This window comes from Bos javanicus, chromosome 26 (assembly GCF_032452875.1).
Source record: "Bos javanicus breed banteng chromosome 26, ARS-OSU_banteng_1.0, whole genome shotgun sequence".
NCBI lineage: Eukaryota > Metazoa > Chordata > Mammalia > Artiodactyla > Bovidae > Bos > Bos javanicus.
In genome coordinates this window covers 27171931-27184531 of record NC_083893.1, presented here as the reverse complement: position 1 = coordinate 27184531, position 12601 = coordinate 27171931, and the positions used below count along the sequence as shown (strand labels likewise).

Sequence of the window (12601 nt, the reverse complement as noted above, 5' to 3'; positions counted from 1 at the left end):
ATAATGCTAGGTGGTGATAAGTTCTAGGAAGTGAAAAGCAAAGTCTATAAAGAGGGGCTGGTTGGAGAGGGGGAGCTGTCAAAGAAAGAATCTTTGATAAGGTGGCATTTGGTATTTCAGCTAAGTCTTTATGTAAGTAAGGGAGAGAGGTGGGTCTGCCACATGGAAGAGCATTGCAGACAGTGGAACAGCATGTGTGAAGGGTTTGGCCCATGTACATCCAGGAATAGCAGGGAGACGGGGTGGCTGGAATACAGAAAAGATAAAATGTGTCGTATCTTTCTATTTATTCCACTGCAGAAGGCAGGGATTGTACCTATTGATCTTTCAGTTCAGTTCAGTCGATCAGTAGAGTCCAACTCTTTGTGATCCTATGGACTGCAGAACACCAGGCTTCCCTGCCCATCACCAGTTCCTGGAGCTTGCTCAAACTTATGTCCATCAAGTCAGTGATGCTGTCCAACCGTCTCATCCTCTGTCATCTCCTTCTCCTGCCTTCAATCTTTCCCAGCATCAGGGTCTTTTTTAATGAGTCAGTTCTTCACATCAAGTAGCCAAAGTTTTGGAACTTAAGCTTCAGCATCAGTCCTTCCAATGACTATTCAGGGCTGTTTTCCTTTAGGATTGATTGGTTTGATCTCCTTGCAGTCCAAGGGACTCTCCAACACCACAGTTCAAAATCATCAGCTCTTTGGCACTCAGCTTTTTTTATGGTCCAACTCTCACATCCATACATGACTATAGAGGAAAACCATAGCTTTAAGTAGATGGACCTTTTCTCGGTAAAGTAATATCTGCTTCTTAAAATACTGTCTAGGCTTGTCATAGCTTTTCTTCCAAGAAGCAAGTGTCTTTTAATTTCATGGCTGCAGTCACCATCTGCAGTGATTTTGGAGCCCAAGAAAATAAAATCTGTCACTGTTTCCATTGTTTCCTCATCTATTTGCCATGAAGTGATGGGACTGGATGCCATGGTCTTAGTTTTTTTGAATGTTGAGTTTTAAGCCAGTTTTTTAAACCTCCTCTTTCACTTTCATCAAGAGGCTCTTTAGTTCATCTTTGCTTTCTGCCATAAGGGTGGTGTCATGTGCATATCTGAGGTTATTGATTTTTCTCACGGCATTCTTAATTCCAACTTGTGCTTCATCCAGTCTGGCATTTTGCATGATGCACTCTGCCTACAAGTTAAATCATCAAGGTTACAATATACAGCCTTGACATACTCCTTTCTCAATTTGGAACCAGTCCGTTGTTCCATGTCTGGTTCTTTCTGTTGCTTCTTGACCTGCATACAGCTTTCTCATGAGGCAGGTTAAGGTGATCTGGTATTCCCATCTCTTGAAGAATTTTCCACAGTTTGTTGTGATCTACACAGTCAAAGGCTTTAACATAGTCAATTAAACAGAAATAGATGTTTTTCTATTGATCTTTATTGAACATTTATCATGTTCCAAGTATGATATTCAGTATTGAGTATGATGAAAGTAGCAAGTTAGTATAGAAATGGTGGATTGCATATACCCACATGTATCAGAGGCCATTCCTTGAACCTACCCTCTGTCCTGGCTTTCATCATATAACACGTGAACACATGTAATGAATAGTACACACCCATCCCCCAGAAACTCTGGAGAAGCCATGCTGTGCATTTTCTCCCCCATATGCAAAAATGCTTTCATTTCTTTTCATTTCATTTCTTGTAACTTGAAAATTAATGGGGGATGGGAAAGAGTTTTAAAGCGTTTATGCTTACCAGCTTGGTTTATGCTTTTATTTAAGACTAAAGTTTTGCAATATTAAACTGTTGTCCCTAAGCTTTGAGTTCTTTACCTGTAAAAGGTACCTTACTCTAGATTATTTCCAAACTTAAAAGAGAAAAAGCACGTGATGCACTCAGCACAGTTCCTGACCCAGAGGAGAGGTGGCTCTGGTGGTTTTGGAGGTTAATGCCGCTGTTGCTATCAATGGAGCCATTCTTGGAAGGAGAGATCTGCCTGAGCCCCAGGAAAAGCTCCACAAAAAGTGGCCCAGGAAGTGTTAGGAGAATATCACAGGAAAGGAAGAGGCAGTTCAAGCCCCAGGAGGGAGCTCTCTGAATGAACACGGAGTGTCAGTCAGCAATGCAAATGCTGTTTAGAAAAGGCAGAAACCCCGGAGACACAGACTTGCCAGCAGCATCACAGAGTTGTGATTGCTTGGGCAAGAGTGAGAAGGAAACAGGTCCCAGTGGGGAAAGGATGGTAAAGACCTTCAGATCTTAAAGTCAATAGTCTGATTTTTACCATCCTCCTTTGATTCTAAAATTCTAAGAACCTTCATCTCATACAGAAAAAGTCTGAAGCCTCATCTGGTAAATGACCTTCTCGGAGTCACACAGCATGTGAAAGAGAGAGAGACAGAGCTCAGACCTAGCCCTTCACTCCAAGGGGAGGGAGATCCTGCACAGCAACATGGCTGCAGGCAGGCCACCCTGCACGCCAGGTGGCAGGATGACTTCTGGGTCATCTCATATCCGAGTTACCTTCCAGTTCTGCCTGACTACCACCTGCATAGAATACTTATTTAGTTACACTGGGAGAATGCTTCTTCATGGTGTTTTAAAATATTACATAAATAAATTAACCCAAATCAAAACGTGAATATAAAGAAAGCTATTGTCTCAGGTCGGAGAAGGCAATGGCACCCCACTCCAGTACTCTTGCTTGGAAAATCCCATGGACGAAGGAGCCTGTTAGGCTGCAATCCATGGGGTCGCTAAGAGTTGGACACGACTGAGCGACTTCACTTTACTTTGCGCTTTCATGCATTGGAGAAGGAAATGGCAACCCACTCCAGTGTTCTTGCCTGGAGAATCCCAGGGACGGGAAAACCTGGTGGGCTGCCATCTATGGGGTTGCACAGAGTCGGACACGACTGAAGTGACTTAGCATAGCATAGCATTTTCTCAGGTAGAAATGTCTATAGTACTTTACAGTCCATTCCCTTGAGACACAGTGAGCATACTGGTGATGAAAGCTGGGGTTGCGGGACTTTGATCACAACCCCAGCTCCCACTGTGTGAGCACAGTCCAGCCTGACCCTGGACTGAATGCTGTTCCCGACTGTGGTGTAAGCCCTCACAACCACTAGCAAGATGGCTCCTGTGTATACCTATCTTACAGACTTGAGCGGTAAAATGATTTGCTTAGGTTTACCAAGCTAAGCCTGCATTTAAGCCACTATACCTCTGCTTCAAGCCTGGCCTTTAAAAAGCAGCTTCCCTTCTTTAGAGCAGCACAGATCTGGGGGCATGGAAATTGCATTATGCCAAGCAGCAGCTGTTGCAGAGAGTGAGGGTGCTTAGAAAGAGCAGCACAGTGTCCTAATTACCTGCGGCAAGGAAAACATCTGTGTGGGAAAAGTAATGAAATTAATTCTAAAGTCTAGCGGTTGCCTACATTAATTGACGTTAATTAATGCCAAATTACAAGACACCTCCTATGGAATCGCATCATACACTCACCAGAATTGAATATGGAAAGAGTTCATCGCATTTAATGCTATTACAGCAAGCCCCAAGGGGAATAAGAGTGATTGGTCCCTCATTATGAAGTGCAGCCAATTTCTTTTTGTTTCCATTAGGACGGGAACAAGAACAAACCAGGAGCACTTTACCATGGGCAGGCAGTTTGGAATTGATCGGTTCCCCTTCAGCTTGTAGATTTCATTTTGAGCCACTCCGAGCAAGACATGGTTTCAAGACCTTTTCCTGGAGCTTTTCTTAGGTGCTTTGGTTGTACATTTTAAAATTCTCAGCACAAGAACAGCTCATTGAACAGGTCTGCCTCACTGTGTGGCATGAGGAGTGGAGAGGGATGGAACAAGCAAAGGAGTTAGAGATGATTCTCTAATTCTTATGAGTAGAATCCCACAAGCCCACCATGACCCTTGGGCTGCCTTCCCTGGCTAAGAAGTGCTGACCAGAGATTTGCATGCTGGTTGGTTGTCTGCCTCTCTCATATCACTGCCTCTGTACTAGCATTGACGTCTCGTATATATCTATTATTCATTTTCCCCATGCAAACATACATATGTAGATATCTATATATACCACTTGCACAAAATCGTGTCCATATGCACATATTTTGGTAACCTACTTTTTAAAAACTTTTATTTTGGAATAATTTTAGATAAACAGAGAAGTTACCAAGATAGTGCAGCTTTACCCAGCATCCCTTAATGCAAACATCTTATACAACCATGATCTGTTTTTCAAAGCTAATAAATTAACATTTATACATTATTAGTTGATAACTATTTTATTATATAAAATGTATTAAGAATTTCTGTAAATCCTCATGTAAGGATTCATAACAAGCTATGTACTTTCTACAGTATATTTAGCTGTGCCTCAACTGTTGGCCATTTTGTTTTCTCTTACCTTTTTATTTATTTTTTTAAATTTAAATTTATTTATTTTAATTAGAGGCTAATTACTTTACAATATTGTATTGGTTTTGCCATACATCAACGTGAATTCGCCACGGGTGTACACGTGTTCTCTTACCTTTTAAAATTATAAACAACACTATGATGAATATCAAAGTAACTAAATCTTTGCCTGGTTCATTAATTATTTCTTCAAGTCAAATTCTCAGAAATGAACTCACAGTCAAAAGAGATTTTAATAAATGTTGATCCTTATTGACAGATTACCTCATGAAAACATAAATATACAGTTGCTCTTTCTTCTTTCTCCTTTTTTTTTGTATTTAGGTTTGTCCATTGATAATTTGAAGCCAAAACATACTTAACAAAAATTGGCCCCAAACTTGCTGGGGTTTTTCATGCAATGTAGTGGGAATAAACCAGACCTGGAGTCTGGCCAACCCAGTTTGAAAACCTATACTGCCCTTTCTATAATCTCCAGGAGCTTCATTCTCTTTACCTGCAAAATCAGTTGATAAATTATATGCCATAGTATTGTGACGATTAAGTGTACCAAATGAAAGTGAACATGCTTTAAAGTACTTGGCACATAAATGCACAGCAAATATTAGTTTCCCTATTCTTTTAATTTCTCCCCAAATCCCTCAGATTCATAATTTCCATATAGTTAAGTTATAAAAATAAAGAGTTTATTTTTATGTTTTCCATCTTATGTTTGTTCAGGGACATTTGAAGAGAAAGTTGAAATCTTAAGAAAGAAATCATTAGACAACACTACAAATAAAACAAGCACAGTGTACTCATCAAGAAATCCTCAGGAGGTAGCAGTCTTACGAATTCTAATTGGAAAGTTGTATTTGTAATTGGAAGCCCGAGACTTTCTCAGTGAGACCTTTGATTCAGATTGTTTTCATTCATTATCTCATGTAACAAGAAGCATGAGAAAGGGCGGCTCTAGGTTCAGCACAGTCAGACGCTCAGTGATGCCATCAGGGAATGGGCCCTTTCCATCTCTTTGTCATATTCATTGTGGAAGCTCAACTGTAAGACTCCTCCATGCACAGAAAGGCTAGAGCACTTCCAGACATATTGACACAGTGTTGTATGGGGGCGGAAGAAGGTTTTCTGCTGTGCCTCCCTGTAGCCCCTTATAACTTCTTTACTAGAACTGGGTTTAAAAGGCCTCCCCTAAAGCACATGCTAGTAGGTAGAGTAGGAGGACTTGGAGTAAACACAGACCCAAGAGAATTACTCCCTGCATATCAGAGCTTCTGAGTGACGTGGGAGAAAGCTGAGCCACCAGATCCACATTGGCTTTTCTGTCAAAGAGGTAGGGAGGAATGAGTATTGGACCAGTCACCAACAGTAATCAATAGTGAAATATAACTGGAATACTCAAATTCAGTTTTTTAAAGGACCTACAATGTGCCCCAACACGATCTAATCATTGTGAAAGGTTGCAGAAGAGAAAATAGACACATTATAGTTTTTGTACAACTTCTGAGTTTTTAAACATTTAGCATATATATTATTTCAGTTAATTCTTAGAATCAAACTATGAGATAGTTGACACTGGCATCCTCATTTGAGAAATGACAGTGATGAGACTCAGGGAGGTGAAGCGGTGTTCTTTGAGTGATGCAACTAGGGAGTGACCACGGCAGAACTCAAACCCAGGTCTCACAGATGCCCGTCTCCATTTCTAGGATCCTGAGCTGCCTTCTGCAAGGCAGAAGTCAACTGAAAGCTCTGCAAGGGTCTGATGGGGTATGAAATGGTGAGGTGAAGATTTTGTGTCCCATGAAGAGAAGTGATCTGGGAAGAGATGAGTCCCAGAAATTCTCTTCAGAGATGAAGATCATGAATTATGTCCTAAAATGAAACTTTATTAATTAAAGTTAATATAAGTAACAATTAAAATTATATACATTTTTATATTATGTATTATATAATTATTTTATATAAAAATTTATAATTATAAAATAGAAATACAATTATAATATATTTAATATATAATTATAATTTATATGGATTTATATATTAAAATTTATAATTTATATAATTAATAATTAATATAAGAATGTCTAAAAATGTCAATGGGGAAGGGAGAGTAGAAGTCTTTTCTTTAGTCGTTCTTTGGAGGACTAGATGGGTTAAAACATATACTTGAGAGCTATTTGCATCCCCACACATGGCAGCAGGATAAAGGAAGACTGTGGATAAAGCTCTCTTCCTTTCCTCTCCTTAGAGCTTATCAGCAACTGTCAGCCATTGGTCAGTTGGAGCAAATGTGCATGTCGCCCCCTAGTGGCACTGCTTGTAGAGTACAGGTTTGCCCAGGTTCAGACATGACTGAGCGACTAAACTGAACTTTAAGTAAAAGTAGTGGGCTGCCGTCTATGGGGGTCGCACAGAGTCGGACACGACTAAAGCTTCTTAGCAGCAGCAGCAGCAGCGCTAGAAATTTCCTTCAGGGAACTCTGACTCTGTGTCCGACTCTGTGCGACCCCATAGACAGCCTCCCACCAGGCTCCCTCGTCCCTGGGATTCTCCAGGCAAGAACACTGGAGTGGGTTGCCATTTCCTTCTCCAATGCATGAAAGTGAAAAGTGAAAGTGAGGTCGCTCAGTCGTGTCCGACTCTTAGCGACCCCATGGACTGCAGCCTACCAGGCTCCTCCGTCCATGGGATTTTCCAGGCAAGAGTACAGGAGTGGGGTGTCATTGCTTTCTCCAGGGAAGTCATTAGTGAATCCTTATATCCAACTCAGCATACAATTGCTTACCCCCATTTCATGTAATCATGTCCTTATTTCTCCATTTGGAGGAGTGTATTTCTTCATACATCTTTGTATGTCCTAAAATCAAACTCACCCATTCGTTAAACATCAAAAAAAAGGTAAAACAATTTCCTTTTTCGTTCAAAAAGATATATTCCAGTAAAGTGCCATGTTCCAAAGAATATTTATTTATTATGTACTAAGTGCTGATTTGAGAAGGAAATGGCGATCCACTCCAGGGCTATTGCCTGGAAAATCCCATGGACAGAGGAGCCTGGTAGGCTACAGCCCATGGGGTCGCAAAGAGTCAGACACGACTGAGCGACTTCACTTTCACTTTAGATTGTGATGAGTTCCATGAAGGGAATTAACAGGATGGAGTATTATTGAAAAGCAATCATAGGAGACCCCCAAAAATAACAGTAAGGTGAAATCTAGACCTTTTTAGAGAACAACTTGGGGGGAAGCCTTTAGAACAGAGGGAATACAAATGTAAAGCCTCTTAAGTGGTAGAAAATGTGGCCAAATTTCTAAACATATTTTAGGTCAGATTAGAAGAATCACTTGGAGAGAAGAGATTAACATGAGGGGAGGTTGAAGCAGCACTGATGGAAGGTTTGAATGTATTCGGGAGTTCTGCAAAAGGGAGTTCTGAGTGACGTCTGATTCATAGAGAGGGCAGAACAGTTGTGGCTGAAAAACAGAGACAGCCTCCCTGGTACAATATATTAATACTGTCAGCAGCAGGGGTCAAATCTGTTAAAAGTAATTTTTACTGGTATGTTTATCACCTGCTCTGGTCTCAGGTGAGAGGCAGGGTCTTAGTTTGCTGCTGCTGCTGCTGCTGCTCCTGCTGCTAAGTCGCTTCAGTAGTGTCCGACTCTGTGCGACCCCATAGATGGCAGCCCACTAGGCTCCTCTGTCCCTGGGATTCTCCAGGCAAGAACACTGGAGTGGGTTGCCATTTCTTCTCCAGGGTCTTAGTTTACTCAACTATAAAATGAGAACAATGGTTTTGAGTATGGAAGCTCTTCTCAATTCTGTTTTATTTCCAATTAGTAATGGAAGAAAAACCTGTACCTTGACACAGGGCCTTATTGTTTATAACAGGGTACTTCTAGCATGAGATGACCAATGATTGCATGTATGTTTGTGTGTTTCCCTATTTATCAGAGTATGGCAGTGAATCCTATTAATAAGGAAAATAACTAAAAAAGCACAAGTATTATTGCCAGCTTTTGAATTTTTTTTTTCATTTTGATTTGGAAGGAAAAAAATTAGTTAACAGAATTTAGTATTCTAGGATGACAAGAGTTGGTGGAGGCACTGGGAAATGGTGGTGGTGTTGATAGCAAGTGAGTAAAATAATCATGAAAATTTAAACAATGATAATAACAACAATAATGTAGTTAACAGAGAATGTGAGGTTTGTTGAAAGAATTGCAGATAGCAAGAGAAACAGAAAATGTCTACTCTGACTCAATATACTGTGTGTAGATCACCCCACCCGCATTTTTTTCTTTTTTTCTTTTTTCAGATTCACAATACCTAACATGCCGAATGCAGAACTGCACAGAAGCCAACAGAAATAAACCTTTCCCAGGCTACATCGACCCAGACTCTCTGATTGTCCAGGACGATTATGTGTTTGTTCAGGTATGAAAGATCCGCTTCCGCTGATTGTCTCAAAGACATTTCCCTTCCCTGCTTCTAATGCAGCCCCTTCACCTGCTTGCCCTCCCTGAAGAACAACAGAGAAAGAAGCAAAGGCATTCTTTTTTTAACAAAAGGAACATTACCAAGTTGAAGCTTCTATACTAACAGAATAGTAATTCCTTCTATTGCCTGTGAATTTGAAGTTATTGCTTCTTAGTGAAAGAATTCAGAAATAAAGTAATTGGTAGGAAGTGGATGTATTTGGAGAGAAACACAGTCCACAGAGTGTGGGCCATCTCAGAGGGCAAGTGAGAGCTTAGAAGTATGGCAGTTAGTTTTTACAGCCTGGGTAATTTCATAGGCTAATCAGTGGGAGGATTATTTCAGTTATTGGGGGGAAGAGGCAGGCATTTCCAGGACTTTTTGACCTTTCATGCTTGCCCTCAGAACTGCCATGGCACTGGCTGACATGTCTTTTAGCATGCTAAAGTAGTGCAGTGAGTGTATAATGCAGCTCACGGTGCCTTGGAAACAGAATCTTCCCGCCTCTTGGACCCAGTCGGTTCTAATCAGTCTTTGCCATGTCCTATGACGTGTCATTCTTTTAAAGGTTCTGCCCTGACCTCTTCCCTCCTGTTTCACTTCCTTGGGGCAGTGTCTGGAGGATGTGTCAAAACGGGGTCCTGGGGACACTGCTCTGAATACTCAGGTTGTCTCCAGAACTATGCACACTTGTATTCATCCTCCTCACATTCTGCATTCCAAAGAGGCTCCCTTCAGTCGTCAATAGGACTGAGCAGATATGTCAGTCTCTTCCTAGAGCAGTCAGCCAACAAGCCCCGTCTTCTGAACCTGCCTTAAAAATAGAGAGCCAGGTGGTAACAAGCTGTGGGGTGGCTGGAGGTAGTGGGCGGCAGAGCCAGTAATCAGCCATTATTGTCAGACACTGCTGTGATTAGGATCAAGAGAATTTAGATGAGACATTCAGGTGGGTTTTTCACTTCCAGAGAGAGAAGAGAACAATTTGAGAAACTGTGGGTTCAGGAGTAATTAGAAGAGAGAAGGAACAAGTATCCTTTGTTTCTTTTTGCAGTTAATAAAACGTTAAACTTGTTTGGACAAAACATTTAAAAACTCAGTTGTTGCTTTTCATGTTAAAATTGACAAAGTTACTATTGCTAAATAGTTTATATATAATACACTATGTACATACAATTTCACTATGATTGAGACATTCTAGACACTACTATATTTACTTGGGCAAGAAGTTATAATTTAGAATATTTGATCCCAAATATCAAAAAGCAAATGTTCAAATTCCTTGTACTTTTAAACTATTTCACAATTACACACACACACACACTTCCTTTTTTCTTCAGGAAAATGAGTAATGAGCACTCTGATAACTTCAGCATCAAATTATCAAGTGACACTACAATGGAAAATGGTTACCCATATTGGTTCTATATATAATTCATTTCTCCATCAGTGGTGCTTCCAGGGACCTTTCCTGTTTTCTATTAACAGTTTATAATCCACATATATGACTTACAAATAAGAATCAAGTGTGCATTTAGAGTTTCATATATATTTTTACCCAGGCCGCTATGAATATATAACCCATCTCTAGGACTAAGAGAGAGCTGGCCACATCATGGTGAATATGATAACTTTCCAGTCACATTTTTATGTGTCTGATGAAAATTCACCCAGAGCATTTGTTGACATTCTGAGTATGCAAACCAACTGACTTCAAACTGTAGGTGTTTATATGAGTTAAGAGTGGCAACAAGAATCCAGAGAAACTGAGAGTCAAATGGTGGTTTTCAGAAGCTAGGGAAATGGGGAGATGCTGGTCAAGGGTATACGTGTCTAGCTATAAGTTCTGGGGATATAGTACACAGCATGGTGGCTGTACTATATTATATACTTGAAAATTATTAAGAAAATAAGTCTGAAATGTTGTCAACATACACACAGACACACACACATACAATCTTAATTAAATGAAAAGATGGAGGTGATTGCTAACCTTATATGTGGTAAACATTTCATAATATGTATGCATCAAATCATATTGTACACTTTAAAACTGCATACATTATGTGTCAATAATATCTCATTAAAGGTGGATTAAGGGAGAGTTTGGCAGTGCAGCCCTGATACCTCATTCATGGTGCTCAACTGAGATGGAGACCACCCTGCTCTTCTCCTTCCCTCAGACCCACCGGGTTCTTTGGGCTGTACATCCTGGACAGACCTGGGGCAGTAGCGCACCATTCTCTTCCGGGAGGGGGAGATCGAGAATGATTTAGAACCATGATCCTGGCTTGGCTTTCCGTCTATCACGTCAGCAGCACTGCTGTGTGTGGGACATGCACACAGCCAATGGTGCGACTGCACGAAACTGGAATTCAGTGCCCGGAGATGGGGGCGCCGGTCCTGCCACTGTGTGCCCTGGCCCATTCCCTTTTGATGTGGCACAAGGACCTGTTTGTGTGGTCACAGTCTTGGGGCTAGAGAGAGCTGGGTTGCTGAGGGGCTCTGATCCAATATACTCTCAGGCTTGTGTCAGTTAAAAGAAAAATAACCAAAATTCTTTCCTGACTTCTGAGCCACAGGGCAAGTCGAAGAATTGTATTTCTGTCAAGGAGGCTCAGTTTGGGCCTCTGACCAGCTCACATACACTGGGTTGTTTTGGAACTGGGTGCCAGTGCTTTACACTTGCCCACAGCAGTCACTCGCGCTGTTGTGCTGGCACCTACCCCTTCCGGGCAGGGACTGTTCTTCTGTGACCTGTAACTGGTAGTGACTCCTTTTACCACCTTTGTGCTTACGTTGCAGCTGACATCAGGGGGACGGCCACATTACTACGTGTCCTACCGAAGGAATGCGTTTGCCCAGATGAAGCTCCCCAAATATGCTTTGCCCAAGGTATGGCCTAAATCAGCTCCTCTATTTCAGCACCTATTCTTTTTCCTAAGGACCCTTTCAGTCTCTTGTAGTTATTTTTTTTTAAATCCCCCATCTCCATTTCTCAAATTCACTTATATTCTTTTTTGCCAATCTCACTATCTTCCTTTCTCTGTCAGTGGCCCCTCCCTCTCGTACCCCTCTTCTCCTCTCTCTTTCTCTGGTTCTTTGGAATTCTTACTACAGGGACATCTGAGTACACTGATAACTGATTTGCTTTTGCTTGTCAAGTGGTATGTATTGGTTTTTAGCAAAACAGAAACTATGCTTTGGACACACAGTATATCAGAGCAACAGGTATGATACATGTATATTCTGACCTGTTGTTATTATTTATAAAGTGATACAGTCACTGTATCACAGATACAGTGATACAGCTTCTGACCTTTGCTTTCCCTCCCAGTGGAACTTATGAGACTAGTTGTCTTTAGGGTTCAGCGACACAGCTAATTTTTTAAACTTTCCCCAAAATGTACTGTTTTGAAAATAGAGGCAGACAAGAGACTCCCAACAGCTCACATCCCCAGGCTGTCTCTCCATAAACACTAAAGAACTGTGTTAATACGGAGCGCCACCTAGTGGAAGTGAAACTTACTTAGGCGCTCAAAGTTGTGGATTTGCGGTCTTGTTGCCACTGTGGTATTTTAAGTGGCAGTAAATTGTTAATGCATCGTGCCTTTTTTTCTAGCAACAACCACTGAAATGCGTCTTCATTTTAAAAAAAAATTTTATTGAAGTATAGTTTATTTGCAGTATTATATTAGC

General features: G+C 41.0%; 1 protein-coding gene across 5 annotated transcripts in view; it reads left to right on the top strand.

The window, feature by feature from the left end:
* The window catches only part of SORCS1 (sortilin related VPS10 domain containing receptor 1), a 574694-nt gene that overhangs the window by 426496 nt on the left and 135597 nt on the right, over window positions 1–12601 (top strand). For all 5 annotated transcript variants that reach the window (XM_061403397.1, XM_061403398.1, XM_061403399.1 and 2 more), the window contains exons 7-8: window positions 8745–8863; window positions 11708–11797. In XM_061403397.1, coding sequence (XP_061259381.1) covers window positions 8745–8863; window positions 11708–11797 — 209 coding nt within the window. The remainder of the gene's footprint in view (window positions 1–8744; window positions 8864–11707; window positions 11798–12601) is intronic.